This window comes from Hippopotamus amphibius, chromosome 1 (genome assembly GCF_030028045.1).
Source record: "Hippopotamus amphibius kiboko isolate mHipAmp2 chromosome 1, mHipAmp2.hap2, whole genome shotgun sequence".
NCBI classification, from domain to species: Eukaryota; Metazoa; Chordata; class Mammalia; order Artiodactyla; family Hippopotamidae; genus Hippopotamus; species Hippopotamus amphibius.
The window spans coordinates 111985880-112010677 of record NC_080186.1 but is presented as its reverse complement, the minus strand read 5'-3'; the positions used below and the strand labels follow the sequence as shown (position 1 = coordinate 112010677).

At 44.6% G+C, this 24798-nt stretch overlaps 2 protein-coding genes across 2 annotated transcripts; both read left to right on the top strand.

The window, feature by feature from the left end:
• Positions 1 to 295: 295 nt before the first annotated feature.
• LOC130845011 (uncharacterized) lies at positions 296 to 6594 on the top strand. Its single transcript, XM_057721501.1, is given in 4 exon segments — positions 296 to 339; positions 2054 to 2145; positions 6377 to 6536; positions 6539 to 6594. Coding segments are annotated over 2 exon segments (204 nt in total). The 5' UTR covers positions 296 to 339; positions 2054 to 2145; positions 6377 to 6388.
• On the top strand, positions 6561 to 23123 carry BCL9 (BCL9 transcription coactivator). The gene is made up of 7 exons (XM_057721488.1): positions 6561 to 6688; positions 7661 to 7977; positions 9154 to 9343; positions 11891 to 11990; positions 15708 to 17949; positions 19183 to 19443; positions 20775 to 23123. The coding sequence occupies exons 1-7, from the start codon at positions 6636 to 6638 to the stop codon at positions 21890 to 21892; spliced, it is 4281 nt and encodes a 1426-aa protein (XP_057577471.1). The 5' UTR covers positions 6561 to 6635; the 3' UTR covers positions 21893 to 23123.
• Positions 23124 to 24798: the final 1675 nt, after the last annotated feature.

Here is a 24798-nt window from a genome sequence, read left to right as displayed (position 1 = left end):
GTGATGGGGTATGAACTTTTCCATTCTTCTCATTCCTGTAGGACTGAATGTGGGACTAGTTGGTGTTACTCCACTTTGACCTAAAAATTCCTTTCTGTTTGGGTGGCAGAGATCACTCTTGGAAAGTTCCTCTGCGTCCCAACGTTAGAAGAGAAAGCAAATTGGACATCTTGAAAGGTAACGAGCCCTATGATGAGCACGTAACTTCTGTTATTCAATCTGTGTATTTTGGATTTTTTTTCTGCTTCTATAGGGTCTCTTGTAAGTTAAAACTATATTTGTTCATTATTGTAGCAGTTCCCAAGGCAGAGGTCATCAAGTTAAATGCAAGTCATAACTGTAAGTGTAATTACCTTGTACTTTTCTATGAACAGGGACTTCTGTAATAACTTATTTCCTAGGAAAGGCAGATGGTGAGAAGTTAAACAAGTGTTTATTGTGTCATCATTGATTTGTGTGAATGCAAGGCAGGAGTAGCAATACACAAGCTCGTTATAATACATGGACCAGCCAGCATTTATTGAGTTTCTTTTGGGCGCTGAGATGGTAACCCTTTCCTCAAGGGGTTCCCTGACTATACAACAGGGATTCAGTTTTAAAAGTGTTCTAATAGTGTCGTGAGTGTAATACTGTGGGGCCATGGAGGACATTCCTGGGGATAGTTTGAAATCAAGGAAAATTTCACAAAGAAGGGATATTTGTGCTGAAATTTTTCTTTGGGTAGCCATTATTCTGAATGAGGCTAGATGACGTTCAGTTTTGAATGGTTAAATTTTGTCAAAACTCTTGAGCTTGATACAGAATTTTTTTGCTTGCTTAAAGTTTGTTGGCTTGAAGGACAGTAGATGAGTTTTTACTCTTTGAGTATGAAAACATATATTAGCATTTTGTTTGGACCGAGATTTTCTATATAAGTCCATAATATAGTTTGCTTTTCTCCACATGTTTGGGAAAAGTTGGTTCTTCCTATTGTGTACTTTTTCTGAGAGGAGGCCTTTTAGTAGTTGGCATGCCAGAAGTTAAGAATGAGCTTGGAATGGAATCCCGAGGCCTTTTAGTTCCACATTCTGAGTTTGATACTATGCCTTTTATGGCGTAGTGGTCATAGCATAGAAATGAAATCTGTTAAACATGACATAGTTGTAATAAACTTGACTTCTTAGAGCAGGAGAGTGGGAAAGGATCATTGGAAGAGTTGCAGTTGGAATTACAGAGGTGATTCTGAACGAAGTTAGACTAATTTGTGAATTTGTTTACAACTTTGTGGCTACCTTATAGAGTCTCCTTTAAAAGATTCCTAAATACTTTGGTCTTAGGACAGTCTGGAACTTGGTTCTTCCTTGCCATTTCAAAACTATAAATTCTGGGCGAAGCGGGAGGCTCCGTGTTATAATTCTAGTTTATGAGGACTACTGTTGGAAATTGTTCTGCTTGGTGAGTTACCCAGAGTTTTATTGACTTATCTAACTCAAGTCAGTGTAGCATTTCACACACAGTAGGTTCTCAAGCAGAGGAAATCATGCGGCCCTGTTGTTCAGTCACATGTTCCCCCAAAAGTATGTGAAAGTAGATTTCCTTACTGAATGTTTGCCATGTAGAGTTACAGTTGAGAGTAGAGAGGAACTGTGAATGGTATTTGTGAATTCGAAAGTGTATCGGGAGTTCTGACTCTTTCACCTTTACAGTCGGCTCTCAATTCTCTGTACTAAATAGGAATAGGAAGAAACAAAAATGTGAGGATTTTTTCCTACTAAATGTTCAGAAAAGTAGAAAAATTGATTTTATTTGCCCTTAATATTTCTCCAGTCTCTGAAAAGAAAATATGCAGCTGGGAAGGAGGGAAAGTCACAAGGGCCCTGAGATATCTACAGATTGGATAATTTACCCTTTAATAATTGGAAGCTGATTCTGTTTACATGAGAGTTGGCAACTTCCTCTTAAACTAATACTCTAGAATAAATAGGAAACCTGTTCTTCTGTTAAGATAGTAGCAAAATGATACTATTGATTTTTTTTTTTAATCACTTAGAAACTCTTCTTTATCCTCATCCAGGTGAGGGTCACCTTTGAGACAGGGGTTCCTGGACTCCTCAAGCTCCTCACCTCCAGGATGAGCACTGCCGTATCGTGACCCTTGGGGTTTTGGTGAGTAGCCTGATGAGTGATAGCACTAGAGAGCATGCCTGGCTTAGAAAGTTGATCTTGGGGAAAAGCTTCAGCTTTTATTCAACAAAAATTTTTGGATCAAATAGCATGTGCCTGACACTATAGTAAGTGCTAGGGATACAAGAATGAACAAACCAGTCTTGATCCCTGCCTTCATGGAGCCTAGCATGAGAGATGAATGTTACACAAATGATCGCATAATCATAGAACATGGGAAATGCTGTGAAAGAAAAACACAGAATGCTATGAAAAGAGTGAAATGGAAAATTTCATTTAGATCAGTGGCTTTATAGTATCCTTTCTCTTTGAAGAAGAAACACTGAAGCTGAGATTTTCTTCACTCAGCAGAAATATTCGAACTTGATGTGGAAGGGTTAGCGATGAGGGAGAGAGATATCAAGAGTGACTCCAGATTTCTGGCATGAGTGGCTGGGTGGGTGAAGGTGCCGTTTACTCAAGTGTAGAACACCGAAGGGAAAATGCTTTTGGGAGGGAGGCTCTATAGGGATGAAACATTCATCCTTTGACATTGTTAGGTTTCCGACATCTGGGGAGATGTCAAGTTGGCAGTTGTGTATACAGGTCAGCAGAGCAGAAGCTGAGCTAGAGATGGAAATTTGGGAGTTGTTGGCATGGAAGGAACTTATAAAATGGAAAGAGAAGAGGAGCTGCGATAGAGTCGTGAGGAACTCGAGATTGTAGACAGGGTAGAGAAGGGGCCAGCAAAGGAAGAGGATGAAGAGTGACTTGAGAGGTAGGAGGAAGACTGGGAAAGTGTGGTATCATGGAAACCAAGAGAGGGGAGTTTCGAGAAGGAAGTGACCAACTGGCAGAGTCTACGAGATGGAGTAAGATGAGGTTCGAAAAGCCGTCAGTGGTGACCTTAACAAAAGTCATGGTTTTTGTGATCTCTAGGTGGAAGTCGGTTTAAAATGGTTAAAGGGTGAATGGCAAGTAAGGAGGTCTTTTCAACCCTAGAGAAACTTGGCTCCAAAGGGGAATAGAACACCAGAGCTGGGTTTTGTTTTGTTTTATTATTATTATATTTTTAATCTGGAAGATACTACAAGATGTCTGAAAGCTGATTGGAAACATCAGGAGATGCAGGACATAGAGAGGTGGCCACGGGAGAGAGTGAGAGTGCTCAAGTGCTCAGTAAGCTGGAAGGGACGGGGCTTAGACCACGTGTGGTAGGACTGATCTTTGGGGGAAAATGGGCTGTTTTTTCAGTTTCAGTAATAGAGAAAAAGGAGGGGAATAGGTACTGATAAAAAGAGGTTTGCAGATTTGGTGGTGAGGAATCCTGCCTGGTGACTTCTCTTATCCCTGTTAAGTCCTCGGCAAGGCCATGCACTGGGAGAGGAAGGTGATGGTTGGAGATGGTGAAGGTATGAAATGTCGCCAGGCAGGATAGGTGAGTGAGCTTGCCAGAGGATGGTAGTAGTCATGGTACTAGTTAAACTGAATGCGTATGTTGTGCTGCTAAGCATTTTCTGTGTGCTGGCTCACCTTGTCCACCAAGTCTGTGCTTTGCCAGGCACTGCAGTGGTGAGGAGCACGGGCCAGCGTGTCTGGCTGCACACCAGCTCCACCACTAACTAGGGTGTGACCCAACTTACTCGGGCAAATTGCTTAATGTTTCAGAGCCTCACTTTCCTCATCTCAAATAGGGATAGAAGTAGGACCTGCCTTCTGCGGTTTGTTGTGAATGGGTTAATATGTATGGAGAGTGCTTAAATTTTAAGTATTATTTAAGAAGAAAAGAGAGAAACATTTCATAAGCAGCTCTTAGAGTTAGGAGATTTAGTTATATTAGGGAAATATCTCTCTCTGGCTATAATTAACCACTCTGAGGAAGCGCTTTTCCTTTTCAGCCCTTAAAGGTAAACAGTTGAGCACTAACCTGAAAATGTAGGAGCCAAAAGAGTCTCATTTTATTCTTTGGGGTTATAAGATAAGATACTTGGCAGATTTCTTGCTCGGTTGATTTTGGTTTCAGAAAGGCCAAAGCTGGGGTGACTTATTTCAACTCCCAACCCCTTGGATTAGGGGTTAAAACACCTGGGTTTTATTCCAAGTACTAGGTGAGCCCACGGGCTTGTTTCAGCCTTCTGTGCTGTCTTCTGCACCCATAAAGTAATGGTAAGGAGATGGCTTAGAGGAAAGAGCAGGTCAGAGAGCACTGATTGGAAACCTGGGAGAGGCCATTCACACCTGTGTGCTCCTTCTATTCATCTGTAAAATGCCTTTGATAAGATTGGGTGAATTTAAGCGTAAGAAACTGTATGTGGAAGTACTTCAAAAATAAATGCTTTCTGTTCACATTATTATTATTGGAAATAATCTTTGCTACCAGATCATCGGAAATGCCTGGCAGGTTTAGGTGATTTGATATTTGTAATATGTTTAGAGTTTCTTTGGAAGGAGAGTGCAACACAAATGCCAGGTGTTTCAGACAGAAGCTGAGTAAGTCACCAAGAGTCCAATCACATTCTTAGTACACGATGCTGAGTATTAGAGAAAAACCAAAGAACTTTAAAACAAGGTTCTTGTCTTCAAAGAGCATAGTCTTCATAGGGGGATAAAACCTACACATGGGACTATTCAGTTCAACACATGACTGAGTGCTAGAATGTGGGATGCAGACAGAAAGTACCAGAAGAAGTTACAGAAGGGGACTATACAGGTGGTAACTTCTTTTCTTTTCCGGAGATAAATGTTTTCTGATAGCCTTGTCCATGCAAGATTCATTTACTACTTCTGTTTTACCAGTGATTCCTGATGATTAGTGGGAGGTTCCAGTATGGTTTGTAACCTTATATGTCAGACTTGACAGCCACAATCAGTTTTGTAATCTGAACTGGGGGGAAAAAAAAAAGCTAAAGGTTATGGGGGATAAACCTGCAACCTTAAATATAATCAAGACCAAAATGTTTTTAGGATACTTTTTCCTAAGGTCGACATAGAAACATTCCATAACATTTTATTCTAGTTCTTTCTGCTGACTTCTTCATTTAAAAGAGAAAAATATGATTGTGTGCCTACATTCCTTTCATGGTCTTAGGTAAAACAGTTGGGACTGTTACACATTTCTAAATGAAGAAATAGAGATTTAACACTTGACAACGATTATACTCAGTGCCGAGTTCCAGAATATAATGGATCCTCCCAATTTTAGTCCCGTTCTTGAGCCTCTCCGTGTATGTAACAGCTGTACTGCTTCTAACTCCCTTTGATTGTTCAGCCACTAATCCTGCGTCTGATATCCTCCTTCAATCCTGTACCCCATCAGTAAGATATCAGCAGGTGGGAGGGAGGGGAGGGACAGTGGTTCCCAAAAATCCACATTGGAACTGCCCTGGAAGGAGCAGTGGCTGAAAGCGTATGTTGATTTTCCCTGAACCAGTCAAGGCTTCCCTAAATAAAGAGCTTTCTCACTTGTTCTCTGGCTAGGTTTGGGAATATTTTTTTGACCTTTATGCTTCAAATTAGCCTTGCAGATTGGCTCAAAAATCATCTTAGCCTTCAAAGATGTTCTTTTACCTTCCGCATTGTGAATCATTCCCTTACTTACCCATGCCAACAGCCCCCGTCATTAAGCAGTGAGAACACGGGACACATACTCAGCGTAATTTAATAGAAAGATCATAGAAGTCGGAGCAGAGCTGATTGTATTTGATATTGGCTCAGTAGTTGATTCCAGAAGTACCTCCTTTAATGTCTCCCCACCCTGAGGCCCTGAGAATATAAACAGAGAGTAATTTGTTTCATGGTTTGCAATCAGGATGGGTTGGTTACATTTCAGTGCTGTCAGAGGTGAAACACCAGATAGTTGCTATGGATTTGGAGTACTCAGTGGTTTCAAAGCATTGTTTTGAAGAAAGAAAAACCCAAGTTTTGGAGGCTTTTGTATTTGGAAGTAGAGAAATGTAAGGGAGAATATACGGCTAAAGATAAAAATGTTTTTCTCCTCTGCTTACAAACGCCTGGTACATGATGCTGGGGTGGGAGGCTTGTATGCTTGGCAGAAAGTCTTAGTCGCTCTTCAGCTGCTTTAGCACCAGAGCCTATTGGCCAGAATATGAACATCACCCTTTCCTTTAACCCTGATGGAAGCTGAGGAACCAGCAAGCTCCGCACCATTGCATTGGCAGTGCTGTAGCCTTGGTCCTGCTGTAAGGGTGTTTGATGTCTCTGTTTTTGCTCCCAGTGTGCCCTGGAGATGCGAGATTTTCCTTTGGCAGCAGGAGGCACACACCCAGAGGATGCTGGAGCCGCAAGGGGACAGGACCCACTTCCACAGCGGAGAAAAACTAAGAGGAAAAAGGCGTGCAGGTGGCCAGCACTAAGGGGTGCACCCAGCAAACAGTGGCCGCTGCCGCTGCCCTCAGCAGCTGTTTCTGCTGCAGCCCGAGAGGAACTCGGTGAGCCCGTCCCTGTTTGTGGCTGCAAGCTCAGGATTTCAATCAATGCATTCCAGTAACCCTAAAGTGAGGAACTCTCCGTCAGGAAACACACAGAGGTGAGGGCGAGGGCCTGGTCCAGCTGCCACTTGGGGATGTCGTAGTGGACCGTGAACGCTCATTGGTAGAACAATATGTTGAACTAGAAGCAAATGAGACCCAAATGGAGAAAGAAACAGAGATAAGTAAATAGTGATAGAAAAGTGAATCAGAGTTTAAATTAGTTTTCCTCTTATTTGTCCATTATTACCTGGCCGCTCCTATTTACCACCCCTCTCCTCACCAAAACATAAAGAAAAAGACCTTAAAGACCGCCCAGTACAATGAGCCAAACTTGGCAAATGAGGAAACCGAGATCTGGAATGGTGAGGAGGCCTAAGGTCCTAGAACTAAAACACCAGCCCCCCGTGACTTCCACCGTGAAGCTTTTTCCTCTGTTCCACGGTACTTAGATTGATGTCTTAAAAGAATTTTTTCCTCCAGCCCTGGCGGCAGTGGTTAGTGTGTCTGCTCTGGCGTGATACTGCTTATTTGGGGATTAGTATCCTGGAGGGTTTCCCTAACCTGCCAGTCACCAGTGGGTTTCCTCACGCTCTCCTGGACCTGCTCATTTTTTCCAGCAGGGAAGCTACTCTCTTGTTACAGCTGTTCCTTGTCATCAGCCGAGGGGTGGGTGGTATTTTGATCTTAACGATGGCTGTTTGTTTACTCTGAGCTAGTCTTAGTGTGAGAATCATCTCTCTGTGTACATAGAAACCGTTGTCCTTTATTGACAGAAGCCCTAGAGATGGGTCCCCTTGTGACTCTAAGGTTCCCGAGCCCTGGCAGGCCACTCTGCTGGATGCTCCTCTCTGTTGAGAGCTCTGAGATGAGAGCAGGGGAGCAGGGAACAAGCAAGTGGCTGAGGGGAAAGGCGGGGTGGCTGCTTGCTGTCCAGGTCTCTTGACCTGTGACAGAAATCAGTCCTCCCCGATCTGTGCTTTCCAGCTGTATCCGCTGTCTGATCTGCGTTTGCTGTTTGTCTCTTTTAGTAGCCCTAAGTCAAAGCAGGAGGTGATGGTCCGTCCTCCTACAGTGATGTCCCCATCCGGAAACCCCCAGCTGGATTCCAAATTCTCCAATCAGGGTAAACAGGGGGGCTCAGCCAGCCAATCCCAGCCATCCCCCTGTGACTCCAAGAGTGGGGGCCACACCCCTAAAGCACTCCCTGGCCCAGGTGGGAGCATGGGGCTGAAGAATGGGGCTGGAAATGGTGCCAAGGGCAAGGGGAAAAGGGAGCGAAGTATTTCCGCCGACTCCTTTGATCAGAGAGATCCTGGGACTCCAAACGATGACTCTGACATGAAAGGTATGTCTATAAGATCTTCGAGACTCAGAGGGAAGTAGGTATTACTGAGGGAAGGCCTCTAACGTCGGTGGTGGCCGAGAGTCTAATAGCAGCCGAGTGGGGAGAGTAGGTATCAGATTCAGGAGTTCTCGCCGGTTAAGATGGAACTATTTCTGGTCATTTTCCTCCTAGCTGAAGAATAGTCGGGAACCACCTTGCTGAGTTCTTGCTCTTGAGGATACAAGTGTTTTAGGATGCTCCACGGCCCCAACCACGTTCCTATGGATGTTTCTGGCCTCCATGCTCTTTGTACTTAAGTGTCAAGCCAGTAGCTCCAGTTTGTCTATACCAGGGTCCACACTGGAGCAGTTTTTCTAACAACTCCTCCTCTTCTCCCTCAGATTAACCCTTCAAGACTTGGGTTTTGTGCGCTCTGGCTGCCATTTTGCCAGAGTTGTAGGCACAAGAGGCAGCCCTGGCACTAGTGCGGGTTGGTCACAGCCAATTTCAGTGTGGCAGGAACGAGTGGCTGCATGTTGTAGGGATACAGTAGGCACCAAAATGGAGCGAGCCAAGAAGAGTGTGGGATGGATGGCTGTGGTTTTAGGCTTTTTTACTCCTAGTATAAAATAAAAAATCTCAACTGCAGGCCAGAACATGAAACTAATATTCAAAGAGTGGAAGGGTGACTCCCTGACTCAAATTTGGAATGAGAACCTGGGTGATTGATCCCCTGTCTTTGGCCTCTTATGGGCGCCAGCACTCTGCTGGGTGCCATGGTCAGCAAAACAGAAACATTTGCTATCCTCAAGGGTTTGAATGCACCTGGACAGCACATCAGTAAACAACTACATAACATTTGGTAAATGCTGAAATAAGGGGAGTTAGGGGCTGTGGGTTCAACTAGCAGGGGCATCCAGTCCAGGAGGTTCAAAAAGCGTTTCTAGGAAGGAGGGACATGTATGCTAATATCTGAAGGATGCAGTAATAGAGAAGTAAGGAGGTGTGGGAAGAGTGCTTTGTAATTAGTCATTTAGGGAGAAGTGTATTTGTATTTTTATGAGTAGAGGAGATTTCCTCTTAGCAAGGTGTTTCCTCCTTGAAATTCTGAAGGTGTTTGCATTATGATGCTGTAAATGCTGGCAGAAAAAAGAGAGTGGTATTCGTTCTATGACATGGATCTTCTCATTCTTTTAGAATGTAATTCTGCTGATCACATAAAGTCCCAGGATTCCCAGCACACACCACACTCGATGACCCCGTCAAATGCTACAGTCCCCAGGTCTTCCACCCCCTCCCATGGCCAGACTACTGCCCCAGAGCCCACACCTGCTCAGAAGACTCCTGCCAAAGTGGTGTATGTGTTTTCTACTGAGATGGCCAATAAGTAAGTTGATGGCTGTGTCTTGCTGTTAGCGTGGCTTGCGTGTTTGGGCGTCTAAGTTTTTATTCCCTTTGAAGATGGGTCCTTTCTTTGCCCACTTGCATTATTACTTAAAGTGAACACTATAGAAAGCGATAAAATAAAATATAAAACCTCCCCACCCCTGCTCCCCAGAGGCAACCATTGAGGAAAGTTCCTGGGCTTTCCTTCCAGAAACTTTTTGTGCTTATATAAATATACATATATGTACTTTTTTAAACACAGACGGGATGGATTGCACAATATACACTTTTCTGCAACTTAGTATTCTTTTCAAAGTGACATAACACATGTCCATTTTAGAATTATTAGAAAACATAAATAAAGAGAAAAAAGTCTCAGGAATTCACAGAGATAACTGCTGTGAACATTCTGGTACATATGTTTCTAGTAGATGGATGGATCAATGGATTTTTATTTATTATTTATAAAAAATGTGAATATACCCTACATAGTTTTCTGACTTTATTTCATGTAAGATTTTTTAAATTAAGATATAGAGTGAATCTTGACAGCATTAATTTATTATGAGGTAGGAGAATTCATTTTACCCTTCTCAGGTTGGGATTTTGAACTAGGATTCTCTATAAAACACCTACTAGAGTGGATGGGTTTGAAGGAGAAAACCCTGGGGGTTTTTAATGCCTCTTTTGAGATTTGCTGATGGCTTTTAATTTCAGAAATGTGGTGGTAAATGATAGCCAAACAACGAAAACCTTTTCCTCTTGATTTCTTCTCATTCAACATTGCTGGTGGTTCTTTTTTTTTTTTTTTAAGAACTTTTATTGAGATACAGTTAACAGACAATAAACAGCATATATTTATATATTTAGAGTGTACAATTTGGTATCCCAATCTCCCAATTCATTCCCCCCCAACCCTCCCCGCTTTCCCCATTTGGTGTCCATGTGTTTGTTCTCTACACCTGTGTCTCTATTTCTGCCTTGCATTTCCTCTTTCATAGTTGTTAGCATTTGCCTTACGTATTGAGGTGCTCCTATATTGGGTGCATATATATTTATAATTGTTATCTCCTCTTCTTGGATGGATCCCTTGATCTTTATGTAATGTCCTTTCTTGTCTCTTGTAACATTTTTTATTTTAAAGTCTGTTTTATCTGATATGAGTATTGCTACCTCAGCTTTCTTTTGATTTTCATTTGCATGGAATATCTTTTTCCATCCCCTCACTTTCCGTCTGTATGTGTCCCTAGGTCTGAAGTGGGTCTCTTGTAGACAGCATATATATGGGTCTTGTTTTTGTATCCATTCAGCCAGTGTGTGTCTTCTGGGTGGTGCATTTAGTCCATTTACATTCAAGGTAATTATCGATATGTATGTTCCTAGTACCATTTTCTCAATTGTTTTGTTTTTGTTTTTGTAGGTCCTTTTCTTCTCTTATGTTTCCCGCTTAGAGAAGTTCCTTTAGCATTTGTTATAGGGCTGGTTTGGTGGTGCTGAATTCTCTTAGCTGTTGCTTGTCTGTAAAGCTTTTGATTTCTCCATCGAATCTGAATGAGATCCTTGCTGGGTAGAGTATTCTTGGTTGTAGTTTCTTCCCTTTCATCACTTGAAATATATCATGCCACTCCCTTCTGGCTTGCAGAGTTTCTGCTGAGAAATCAGCTGTTAACCTGATGGGAGTTCCCTTGTATGTTATTTGTCGTTTTTCCCTTGTTGCTTTTAATAATATTTCTCTGTCTTTAATTTTTGTCAATTTGACTACTATATGTCTTGGCGTGTTTCTCCTTGGATTTATCCTGCCTGGGACTCTCTGCGCTTCCTGGACTTGGGTAGCTATTTCCTTTCCCATGTTAGGGAAGTTTTCAGCTATAATCTCTTCCAATATTTTCTCAGGTCCTTTCTCTCTCTCATCTCCTTCTGGGACCCCTATAACGCAAATGTTGGTGCGTTTAACATTGTCCCAGAGGTATCTTAGGCTGTCTTCAGTTCTTTTCATTCTTTTTTCTTTATTCTTTTCCACATCAGTGATTATCACCATTCTGTCTTCCAGGTCACTTATTCGCCCTTCTGCCTCCGTTAATCTGCTATTGGTTCCTTCTAGTGTATTTTTCATTTCAGTTATTGTGTTGCATATCTCTGTTTGTTCTTTAATTCTTCTAGGTCTTTGGTAAACTTTTCAATCTTTGCCTCCAGTCTTTTTTCAAAGTCCTGGATCATCTTCACCATCATTATTCTGAATTCTTTTTCTGGACGGGTGCCTATCTCCTCTTCATTTAGTTGTTTTTCTGGGGCTTTATCCTGTCCCTTCATCTGGTACAAAGTCCTCTGCTTTTTCATTTTCTCTATCTTTCTGTGGCTGTGGTTTTCAGTTCCACAAGACAAAATACTCCTGATACTGCTTGATACTGCTGTCTGCCCTCTTGCTGCTGGTGGTTCTTTATACATCCCCTTCCTCTCTTGTACCAGTTCAATCTGGGGTTAAAATGCTTTGGAATTACAGTTAGTGAAATAGAAACAAGTCCTAGTGTGTGCATCTTTTTTTTTGCAGAGCTGCAGAAGCTGTATTGAAGGGCCAGGTTGAAACTATCGTCTCTTTCCACATCCAGAACACCTCTAACAGCAAGACAGAGAGAAGCACAGCCCCTCTGGTATGTCATTTTGGAAATGGAGTGATGGTTTAAAGGTTCTACAGTGACTGTAAAGGTGGGAGATGGTGAATTTCACTGATAGGGAGAGAGTCTCTTTTTTCTTCTTCCAGTTTTATTGAGATATAACTGACGGACAGCACTGTATAAAAGTGTACAGCCTACTGCGCTGTATACTGTAATTTACATACATCAGAACTGCTTACCATCATCTCATATAGATACAAAATTAAAGACACAGAAAAATGTTTTTTCCTTCTGATGAGAACTCTTAGAATGTACTCTTTTAACAACTTTTATATAGAACATACAGCAGCATTATGTTCATCATGTTGTGTGTTACATTCCTAGTACTTGTTTATCCTGTAACTGGAAGTGTATGCCTTTTGACTCCTCCAATTCCCACTGCCCCACCCCACCCCACCCCCACTTTTGGTAGCCACAAATCTGACCTCTTTTTCTGTGAGTTCGTGAAGTATAATTGACCTGCATTACTACGTTAGTTCATGGTGTACAACATAGTGATTCGATATTTCTGTACATTTCAAAACGATCACCATGGGAAGTCTAGTTACCATCTATCACCACACAAAGATGTCACATAACTATTGACTATATTCCCCACACTGTACATTTCATACCCTCGACTCATTTATTTTGTAACCGAAAGATAGTACCTCTTAATTTCCCTCACCTATTTGTCTCCTCCCGCCACCCCCCCACCTTTCAACTACCAGTTTGTTCTCTGTATCTATGACCCTGTTTCTGTTTAGCTATGTTTGTTCATTTGCTTTGTTTTTTAAATTCGACATGTGAGTGAAATCATACAGTATTTGTCTTTCTCTGACCTTTTTCTCTTAGCATAATACCTTCTAGGTCCATCCATGTTTTTGAAAATGGCAAGATTTCATTCTTTTTTTATGGCTAAGTAATGTTCCATTGTGTATATATACCACATCTTCTTTATCTGTTCATCTGTTGATGGGCACTTGGGTTGCTTCCATATCTTGGCTATTGTAAATAATGCTGTAACGAACATAAGGGTGCATAGATCTTTTCTAATTGATGTTTTTGTTTTCTTCGGATAAATACCGAGGAGTGAAATTGCTGGATTGTATGTTAATGGTATTTTTAATTTTTGTGGTATCTCCACACTGTTTTCGGTAGTGGCTATACCAATTTACATTCCCACCAACAGTGCATGAGGATTCGATAGGGTTGATGACGTAAGCTACATTCTGAGCATTTAACTTAATTGTGTGCTTTTAGGCATATCACATTGCACTGGCCTTTTCTACTAGCATGTTGATATATTGATGAATTACTAGGAGAGAAGAGGTACAAAATAAAGAGGAAATACATAGATATCTTAGAATTTCTTTCATGTGGCCATCTCTGGGAATTTCTGAATTCAGACCCTGCATACAGAGCAGGATTTTTAAAAATAACATACACTCTTGAGTTACTTGAAGAACAGAAAAAGCAACAACTAAAACTACAGTAATGGAGTACATGCTGCTAATACCATAATTAGAGCCTCAGTGGCTTTCAAAATGATTCTTATTTATTTCAAAGTGAGAGGACCATTGAGTGCTTTTAATTGCTTGATATTTCCAAAATTATAGTAAATGTTAGTCTATTTCCTCTCTGGAACTTAAGGACCTACATTAGAAAATGCATACAATGGTTGTTTTAACACATGTAGTATTCCAGATTGAACCAAAAGATATTTCTTGTTTCTCATTGTCAAGGCATTGCACCAAATGCTCTTGGGACACTAGAGGTTCAAGACACAGTCCCTACTTTCAGGAAGCACAAAATCTAAAACTAGGATGAGTCTTAAACATGGGAAAAGTTAAATGACAGTAAACAAACTGCAGTGACAATTCAATAGAATAGATGACATTTTGTCCATGTTGTATATGAACATGGAAGTCCCCTCTGTGACATAGCAGGGCTTGGGCTTTCCTAGACCTAGAAAAGAAATTTCATGTCTTTCTGCATCTCCACTACTCAAGAGTAGAAGATGGATATATATAATATTTTAAGTATATATATTTTAAATTTATACTTTAAAAGTATTTATTTATAATTTATATTGTTCTAGAATGCAAAGGGTACAACTCATACTGACATTTTATTGACTTAATGACATATCTTAATAGAGTTTTCACCTCCACCTTCTCTGGCCCTAAAATGAAATCAGAAAAGGGAATTGGGAATAATCCAGTCACCATTGCTCCAAATCTATAATAAAAACAGTGGTACTAAACTGTTACTTCTGTCACGGTCACCTTATAGGAAATCAGTGCCCACCCTTAACAAACAAAGACTGGCCAACAAAACCAAACTTAAACTGCCACTGGAGAGAAAATTAAGGTGACCTCTACACTCCAGTTAAGGAGTCAGAGACCCAGAGGACACTGTGACGTCCAGAGTCACCCAGGTTCAGCCAGTCTTACCCTCACCAGTCTCGGTCTGCAGACACAGATGCATGGAGAATACCAGCAAGTGTAGATATCCACAGAACGTGAAGTGTTCATGTTCAGGGATACACGCAGTGATTCCTGTACAAATTTGCACATTGATAAACATTCCAGAGAGTAGGTGGGGATGTAAATAAGAGCCTTAGGGATTTGGAAATACAGACTGGAGTAAGTGAACAGGTGGGAGCAAGTGAACATCCAGAAGGGCTCATAAGGCTCGCTGGAGGCTGGTGAGAGATCCCTTGATGGAGTCGGTAAGCTGGGCCCTTCTGTTCTTCAGTACCACTCCTCTCTAGTACCAGTACCTCCAGCAGTGCCAAAGTGTAGACCTAGAACCTTATATGTCCATCTTCCAAACACTGACAGCATCCATGTCACCTGTTGTAGGTGAGTGTGGCTTTACCCAGGACTTAGTATAACACCGGTACTTAATAAATAATAATAAGGCGACCATCCAGCCTGTAGAAAGGGCCATGTGTTGTCTATTGGAAAGAACCGATCAAGAGACACCACGAGCTAGATAGCCTCAGATTTCTCCGCAGATGCTTCCTGCCTACAGATTATCTTACTGGAGTTAATGTACAAATTCTTATCAAATATGGAATCAGTGATCACAAACTGAAACAGAAATCGGAGATGTCAGGCCCCCTGGAAACTCAAGGAGAGGAGTACTTCACTAGTCACCGTGAAGGGCAGACACTAAAGTGGAGTGGCCTTACCTGCTGTCTCTGGCTGGTCGAGTACAGAGCTGGAAGTGACAAGGGCTTTCTCTTTCAGTTGAAAACGTCAGACTTTTTGATTGACAGTGAGAAGCCTGCATATCCATGTATACTTTCGGGGAAAGAGAAAGGTGTTAGGTGCAGCCTCCCACATCCCAAGAAACTAATCTCTCCCTGAATCAGAAACACATAGTAGACATGTGATATCAAACCTGTTCCTCGAAATAGATACTCAAATGTATTCACTTTGGCAGAGTGGCTTTCCCTTGGCATGCTTATAAAGTTATTGAAACCTAATCTTCAGCAAGGGAAAGAGGATGCCATTTGACACTAAAGCGTGAGAAAGAAATCAAAATGTCTTCATGTCCGGAGTGAGGTTGTACATGAGCAGTTTCTACAGTAAGTGTCAGTGTAGATTTATGTGGCTGAGACAAGTCCTTTATAACATATTTTGCTCTTTTCAGTGCCCTTCTGTTCAATTTACCAGTGATTTTTAACATCTCGTTTATCTTCAGAACACACAGATATCTGCCCTTCGGAATGATCCAAAACCTCTCCCACAACAGCCCCCAGCTCCAGCCAACCAAGACCAGAATTCTTCCCAGAACACCAGACTGCAGCCAACTCCACCCATTCCGGCACCAGCACCCAAGCCTGCCGCCCCTCCGCGTCCCCTGGACCGCGATAGTCCTGGGGTAGAAAACAAACTGATTCCTTCTGTAGGCAGCCCTGCCAGCTCCACTCCACTGCCCCCAGAGGGTACCGGGCCAAACTCGACGCCCAACAACCGAGCAGTGACCCCTGTGTCCCAGGGGAGCAATAGCTCTTCAGCCGATCCCAAAGCCCCCCCGCCTCCACCGGTGTCCAGTGGAGAGCCCGCCACGCTGGCAGAGAACCCCGATGGACTGTCTCAGGAGCAGCTGGAGCACCGGGAGCGCTCCTTGCAAACGCTCAGAGATATCCAACGTATGCTTTTCCCTGATGAGAAAGAATTCCCAGGAGGACAGAGTGGGGGACCCCAACAGAATGCTGGGGTATTAGATGGACCTCAGAAGAAACCAGAAGGGCCGATACAGGCCATGATGGCTCAATCCCAAAGCCTAGGTAAGGGACCTGGGCCCCGGACAGACATGGGGGCTCCATTTGGCCCTCAAGGACATAGAGATGTGCCCTTTTCTCCGGATGAAATGGTTCCACCTTCCATGAACTCCCAGTCTGGGCCCATCGGACCCGACCACTTGGATCACATGACCCCTGAGCAGATAGCGTGGCTGAAACTACAGCAGGAGTTCTATGAAGAGAAGAGGAGAAAGCAGGAGCAAGTGGTCGTGCAGCAGTGCTCCCTCCAGGACATGATGATCCATCAGCACGGGCCGCGGGGAGTGGTCCGAGGGCCTCCCCCTCCGTACCAGATGACCCCCAGTGAGGCCTGGGGACCTGGGGGTGCAGAGCCCTTTGCTGACGGGATCAACATGCCCCATTCTCTGCCCCCGAGGGCCATGGCTCCCCACCCCAACATGCCAGGGAGCCAGATGCGCCTCCCTGGGTTTGCAGGAATGATGAACTCTGAGATGGAGGGGCCTAGTGTCCCCAACCCGGCATCTAGACCAGGTCTTTCTGGAGTCAGCTGGCCAGACGATGTGCCAAAAATCCCAGATGGTCGAAATTTCCCACCTGGCCAGGGCGTCTTCAGTGGTCCTGGCCGAGGGGAACGCTTCCCAAACCCCCAAGGATTGTCTGAAGAGATATTTCAACAGCAGCTGGCAGAGAAGCAGCTGGGCCTGCCCCCGGGCATGAGCATGGAAGGCATCAGGCCTGGCATGGAGATGAACAGGATGATCCCGGGCTCCCAGCGACACATGGAGCCGGGGAATAATCCCATCTTCCCTCGGATAGCCGTAGAGGGCCCGCTGAGCCCTTCCAGGGGTGACTTTCCGAAAGGAATGCCCCCACAGATGGGCCCCAGTCGGGAACTCGAGTTTGGGATGGTTCCTAGTGGGATGAAGGGAGATGTCAGTCTCAATGTCAGCATGGGATCCAACTCTCAGATGATACCTCAGAAGATGAGAGAGGCTGGGGCGGGGCCCGAGGAGATGATGAAACTCCGTGCGGGCGGCGCAGACATGCTGCCTGCTCAGCAGAAGATGGTGCCCCTGCCCTTCGGCGAGCACCCTCAGCAAGAGTATGGCATGGGCCCCAGGCCGTTCCTCCCCATGTCTCAGGGTCCAGGCAGCACCAGTGGCTTGCGGAATCTCAGAGAACCAAGTGGGCCCGACCAAAGGACTAACAGCCGGCTCAGCCACATGCCGCCACTACCTCTCAACCCTTCCAGTAACCCCACCAGCCTCAACACAGCTCCTCCCGTTCAGCGCAGCCTGGGGCGGAAGCCCGTGGATATCTCTGTGGCCGGCAGCCAGGTGCACTCCCCAGGCATTAACCCTCTGAAATCGCCCACGATGCGCCAAGTCCAGTCACCAATGCTGGGCTCGCCCTCGGGGAACCTCAAGTCCCCCCAGACTCCATCGCAGCTGGCAGGCATGCTGGCGGGCCCAGCTGCTGCTGCTTCCATTAAGTCCCCCCCTGTCTTGGGGTCTGCTGCTGCTTCTCCTGTTCACCTCAAGTCTCCATCACTTCCTGCCCCGTCACCTGGATGGACCTCCTCTCCAAAACCTCCCCTTCAGAGTCCCGGGATCCCTCCAAACCATAAAGCACCCCTCACCATGGCCTCCCCAGCCATGCTGGGAAGTGTAGAGTCAGGTCAGTATGCTTTCATCCTCCCGGGTGCACCTCATAGCCAGAGATTGCAAAAGCCTGATTTACATACTTTAAGAAAACTGGTGTCTTACGCAACCAGAGGAGGTGGCTTTTGCCAAGATGGACGTATTTGTGGCAGGGTGCACCGTCGGCACTTCCATGGGGTTATCACAAGTGTCTAATCCTGGCAAAGATGCGTGGGCTCTCAGTGCAGAATATGTTTATCAGATAGGACTGGGAGGAAAATGGGAAATGTGTGTCATTTCACTGAATGATTTACATTTGCACAGCAAACTCACATTGGTGGAATAAAATGTCTTAACAGTAGATAAATGTGGCTTTTTTAAGTACTAGATCCACCCACTTCAAAGGACTGCCTTCATGTTAAGAGAGTCTGAGTATAATCCCAAGCAAAGAGGGGAGGCTGCTGAGAGACTTGAGTGGTTCTTGTAAATATGTGTTGACTGTAGAAACAGTTACCAAAACCTTCTTGGTAGACTGCTGTTCTCACAGATCAGTGACAATTTATTAGTATTTTCTTCCTAGGAGAAGCGCTCACTGATGATGGTACTTTTGTCAACAGGACCAGAGGTGGTCAGTGGAAGATGAGCCCTGAGGTGCAAATACTAGGTCTGTGGTGTCTCCACTTGAGAGGGACTAGAATCAGAATAAGATAGGAGATGTATCCCACCACGCTGAAGTGTGTCTCTCCGTTGGGTAGCAGTTCACAAAAGCAGTGCAGTGGAGGTGCCCCCTCAGACCTTTTCAATTCAGACATCTCAGTGGTGGAAAATCAGTCGAGAGCTTGTGTGGGGTGATTCGGTTAGTACCTGGGATGGGATTGCTCATCTGGCTTCCTGGCATACTGATGCCTGAGTCGAGTTCTGAATTGTGATTGGCAAGGGAAGGAGATCCACTTATTTCCCATTCATTTCAGTGGAAGAGTTGTCTGTAACCCGTGGTTTCCCCAAGTTTGAACTAATACTTCTGACGCATTCTTGGTGCGTTTGTCTTCCCATCTGCTGAGCCGTCACCTCCATCTCACGCCGCAGTCTCCCTCTGCACACACACGGAGCTTGACTAGAAGATTGATGATTCATGTCCTGGGTCTAATAACACTGTCCTGTTCATCTGTCTCATTCCTGGACCTGCTAGTTCATAATCATAGGCCCAATAGCTTTCAAGAGGAATCTAATTCCCGGCCCTTTTGTGTTTTATTTTGCTTTCTCCTCCTAGGTGGCCCCCCACCTCCTACAGCCAGCCAGTCTGCCTCTGTGAGTATCCCGGGAAGTCTTCCCTCTAGTACACCTTACACCATGCCTCCAGAGCCGACCCTTTCCCAGAACCCACTGTCTATTATGATGTCTCGAATGTCCAAGTTTGCAATGCCCAGTTCTACCCCGTTATACCACGATGCCATCAAGACCGTGGCCAGCTCAGACGACGACTCCCCTCCAGCTCGTTCTCCCAACTTGCCATCAATGAATAATATGCCAGGTAAGCAATCAGGAAGATAGGATATGGAGCTAGTGCTGGACAAAAGAAAAACTTCTTGAAGTGTTTTCTTGACGGCTGGACATTCACCAAGTTGAAAAAGTATACCATCTGAGTTAGTTTCAGTAAAACTGAAATGTCTTGCCTAGAGGAAGAGAGTGATAATGGTTTTTTTTATTAGCTTAATTCAGTATTTGCTGATAGGAAAAATTTCTTTATAGTTGTTATTTTCTTACAGAAGTTCTGATGCTTCTGTGTACCTAGATCCTTTTTTTTTTTTTTTTTTTTTTTGTTTGTGGGGTGGGGGTCCTCCTGGAGCAAGACTGAAAGCAGTATCTTTTTAACATGCTGATTGGAATGTCTTCAGTCCTCAAATATTTTCCTGGAAGGGCAGCCTCAAACCACAAGCAGCCTCAGGATTTCAAACAATGGAAAGCCCCTGTTTCCTAGAGAAGCACTTTCTTTAGGACTAGAGAGAGAATAAAATTCTTTCCTTCCCTACTCATTCTGTTCTCCTTCGCTTCTACACCTCCCATCTCCCCAAATCTCACTAACAGGAAATGATCTGCGATGGTGAAGGTGGTCCGCAGAGAGGCCATAACTTTTCAGCCATGGGTTTCTGGTTCCAGTTCCATTCTGATTGTTAGGAATGCTCTTTATCATTAGTCAGGGTAGGGCCTGCTCCGTGGCCGGCACAAGCACCAGCCTCACCATACTCAGCGGTTTACTCCATGGAGAGACCACATATTTCAATGTCCCAGAGGCTATTGTAGAACCTGTTTTCCTTTTCCATTAGAAGTTAGCTTTTCTTTACCACTTCATATAACCTAGAGCTGGAAATGCTCTCTCTGTAAGGCAGTATAAAATAGTGATGCCAAATATCAATTGGAAAAGGCCTGTTTGGTTTCCTTGTTGTTGTTATTTCTGATTCTTGGACTAGTAGGACTGATTAGTCCTCTTTCTCCAAAAAAGACCATACTAGGTCACGTAGGCAAATTGCTTTCTTCTATATTAAATGTCTCCAATGAAGAAGGCTGTGCTCATTTGCACGTTAACTTGTAACTTTTCACACAGGAGACCGTCTTCCTAGCTGTCTTCTCTATGCTTTTGTGTCATACGGTTTAAGACTCAATGATACATTGTCTTGTAGAGCTGATCTGTGTGCTCCAAAAGGTATCATAATCTTATTGAGGGCAGAGATTGCACATTGTGTGTTTTCCCAACATAGTACATGCACACTTGATGCACAATAATTTTTTGTTCATTTGATTTATGATCGTTCTTCTGAGTTGCTTTTGGTTAAGTTGATTCCTTTGATATCTTTATTTTTCTAGGAATGGGCATTAACACACAGAATCCTCGAATTTCAGGTCCAAACCCTGTGGTTCCAATGCCAACCCTCAGCCCAATGGGAATGACCCAGCCACTTTCTCACTCCAATCAGATGCCCTCTCCGAATGCCATGGGACCCAACATACCTCCTCATGGGGTCCCAATGGGGCCTGGCTTGATGTCACACAATCCTATCATGGGGCATGGGTCCCAGGAGCCTCCGATGGTACCTCAAGGACGGATGGGTTTCCCCCAGGGCTTCCCTCCAGTTCAGTCTCCTCCACAGCAGGTTCCATTTCCTCACAATGGCCCCAGTGGGGGGCAGGGCAACTTCCCAGGAGGGATGGGTTTCCCAGGAGAAGGGCCCCTTGGACGCCCCAGCAACCTGCCCCAAAGTTCAGCAGATGCAGCACTTTGCAAGCCTGGAGGCCCAGGGGGTCCCGACGCCTTCGCTGTCCTGGGGAACAGCATGCCTTCAGTGTTTACAGACCCAGATCTACAGGAGGTCATCCGACCTGGAGCCACCGGAATACCTGAGTTTGATCTGTCTCGCATTATTCCATCTGAGAAGCCTAGCCAAACACTGCAATATTTCCCTCGAGGGGAAGTCCCAGGCCGTAAACAGCCCCAGGGTCCTGGACCTGGATTTTCACACATGCAGGGGATGATGGGCGAACAAGGCCCCAGAATGGGACTAGCATTACCTGGCATGGGAGGTCCAGGGCCAGTGGGAACTCCGGACATCCCTCTTGGTACAGCTCCATCCATACCAGGCCACAACCCAATGAGACCACCAGCCTTTCTCCAGCAAGGCATGATGGGACCTCACCACCGGATGATGTCACCAGCACAATCTACAATGCCCGGCCAGCCCACCCTGATGAGCAACCCAGCTGCTGCCGTGGGCATGCTTCCTGGCAAGGATCGGGGGCCTGCCGGGCTCTACACCCACCCTGGGCCTGTGGGCTCTCCAGGCATGATGATGTCCATGCAGGGCATGATGGGACCCCAACAGAACCTCATGATCCCCCCACAGATGAGGCCTCGGGGCATGGCCGCTGACGTGGGCATGGGTGGATTCAGCCAAGGACCTGGTAACCCAGGGAACATGATGTTTTAAGCTGCTAAGATTGGATGTGCCGATCCTTGTCAAGATGAGATTCCAGGTCCTGAGAGCTGCTTTGAGGGAGTTCCAGGAGTACTGTTGGTCATGCAATAGGAGAACAGAGACCCAAGGGCTGCTTTGCGGGAGGGGGGAACTCGAGAATGTATGGATTTATCTGAAAACAAATTATTCATTTAATCAACAGGTGTGTTTTTTTTAAGATTTATTTTTTAAAAATTATTTTTGTGGACTTGGGTATCCCATGATGGCACCTACTTTTGGGAATCTGTAGCCGTGCTTTGAGAATTGCCATGGGTCATGTGTTGCACCGTTCTCTGTATGTTTACGTCCTTTGGACTGGCTTCTCCCAGGATTCTTTTCTGGTTTTGTTTTTGCTTTGGGCTTTATTTTTTTGTGTACTGTACTATATTGTAAAAGGGATTTTAGCAGAGACTTTAGTCTTTGGGACAAGAGAACAGGAATGCTGGGCTGTTTACTTTAGGTGGAGAATCCATCTTCAGACCTTTGGACTATTTTCTTTCAACTCCAGTGTATAGAAAAACCAAACTACGACCTCAGAGCAGAGTATTAATGAAAAGCACAAAAAAAGGACCTAAGTTCATCGAGGGGTGGGGGGAGGGGGGAGATTTTTCTTTTTAAAAATAATGACGCTTAGGACATTTGTTTTTCAGTTCAAGTGCTCTTCAGCACTGTCTGTCTCTCCCAATCTAAAGACCCATCTTCACATTTTTCTCTTGTTTTCCCCTTCCCTCTCCTTCCCTGTCTTCTTGGTTAAGTGAGTTTCCTCCTGTTGTGTCCCCCACGGATGACCCCCTGCTTCTCTCCTTTTTCCCTTTGGCAGCTGCAATACACGGTGTTATTTTGGGAAAATAAATCTAACGAAGCCTCGCGTTCCATGCCGAGCGCCGTCCCGGCTCTGGGAGGGAAAAGTCTGTCTTTGGGATGCTCAGTGGTCGTCTTTGCCCTTCGCCTTTTCTTCCCCAGCCTACCCTTCCCTGCCCACGTTGTTTTCTGTTCTCCTTTTATTAGGAATTCCCAAGTGAATTTTATTAATGTGGGAGTGGAACAGATGCTAAAAGCTATCCGGGATTTTGTTTTTGTTTTTAATTTTGTGGTTCCTTCCCTTTCCTCCCCATCCCGTGCGTAAAACGTTCTGTGTAACCTCCATTAAATTTGGTACAAAACCACTCACCAGAGAGCTGTGGTGTCAGAAAAATAAAATATATTGTTTCTTACAAAATTGGATTGCCTTTTTTGTCCATTTGGATTCTCGTTTGTTTAGTATTGGGCATGTCGGTTGCCATGTGACCCAGAGCATAGTATCTTTATCAGAGTTGATCAATAGGGTGAAGGTTAGGGGAAGTATCTAAAAGCGCTTTTGCAGGTGAAGCGTATTGCTTGCTATTGAGGAATAACTACTCGTGTAGATTGATCCTGTGCTGTTTCTGCCCCAGTCATGAAATCCTAGCTGTAGGCAGAAGAGCAGCCCTGGTCCCCATGGCCCCACCTCTAGAGGCAATTCGTGGTCTTTACCAGGAATTTTTGTGAGAGCCAAGGTAATGGTGTGAAGTAATTAAGAAGGCCAAAGGTATATTTTTAGTCATTTGAAAAGCCATGAAATGTCCCTGGAGCTTGTTAAGGTAAAATATTATTACTGTGCTTGCAAATGTAGGTTTCTGTTGTCCGTTCTGCCTCCCCACTTCTCTGCCTGCCCAGCGTCCCTGCTGCCAGCCCTGCTCAGTCTGCACAGTTCACTTCCACACACACACCTTCAGCACGTCAGTGTGTGTCCTGCAAGGTACGCATCTAAGGGACCAGCTGTTTGTGTTTCTGTGCAGTTCGGTTTGTTCTGGTGTGTGTATTTCTTTGAGTTGTAGGCATCTTTAGCTAAGCGAGTGGGCGTCTGTGTGTGTGTTTGTTCTCAGGTGAGAGAATCTAAGCAAGGAGCGGCAGGTGCAGAGTCGTCTGCAGACAGACTTGTACAGATTGGGCTCTGCTGGTGTTCCACAGTCAGAGTTTTACCTGTGACTTTATCTCTCTCCGAGAAGCATTTTGAGAGTTGTTTTCTCTTCTACCTTCAGCAACCCTGTCTTCTCAGTAACACAAGAGCCCCAGACCACAAAAGTGAGATTTGATTTAAGCACCTCCTCTGCCAGCCACCTCCATTCCACTTGCATTCTCTTGCAAATTTTCGAGGGGCCCTAGGAAGTAGGTAGTAATCATCTCATTTGCAGGTGAGAAAACTGAGCTTACTAGTTTAAGAATTCTGACACAATGCGATCTTTACACATGGTCCTGGGCAGTGAAAATTTTGCGTTGTGGAGAAATTAGGAGAGTACAATGAGGACTTTGTTTCATGAATTTAGCCCTATTCTGACTTTGAAGTAATAGAACAGGGAAACCGCCAGGCATGGGGAGCGTGAGATGAGAGCCCTGAAAGGAAGGCTGGGACCCGGTGTTTGTCCACTGGCTTCGTGGGCAGCCCCACTCCCTGCTGCACCTCATAGTGCTGTGGTCATTAATGCTCTGTGGTCCCTTTGCTTCTGTCCCAAGGAGGGAGCCAAAGGCAGGTAGGAGTCTCGTGGACCCCTGTTGGGAGAGGCTGGGGACGTGGCACTCTGCGCGCCACCCCCTGCTGGAGAACTTGCAGCAGTGCAAACCAACTTAGCCATTTCAAAGCAGTTGGGTTTTGGAAAGACGCCTTCATAAATCTTCATTCATTTACATTATCAGCATATATACATTTATCATGATGACATCTGATAAACATGTTCATTTGGGGTTTAAATGTAACAATTGCTATTGCTAGTCTTGCTAGGAAATAAAATCACGTTTGAGAGATTGGATGCTTTTGCATGGAGAACGAATGATGCAAGATTTTTTTAAAAATCAGCGAAAGG

Coding starts and splice junctions, on each gene's coding strand:
- BCL9 (XM_057721488.1), top strand. CDS start 6,636: ATGCATTCCAGTAACCCTAAAGTGAGGAACTCTCCGTCAGGAAACACA. Junction 6,689..7,660: donor CCGTCAGGAAACACACAGAG/GTGAGGGCGAGG, acceptor TGTCTCTTTTAG/TAGCCCTAAGTCAAAGCAGG. Junction 11,991..15,707: donor AGAGAAGCACAGCCCCTCTG/GTATGTCATTTT, acceptor GTTTATCTTCAG/AACACACAGATATCTGCCCT.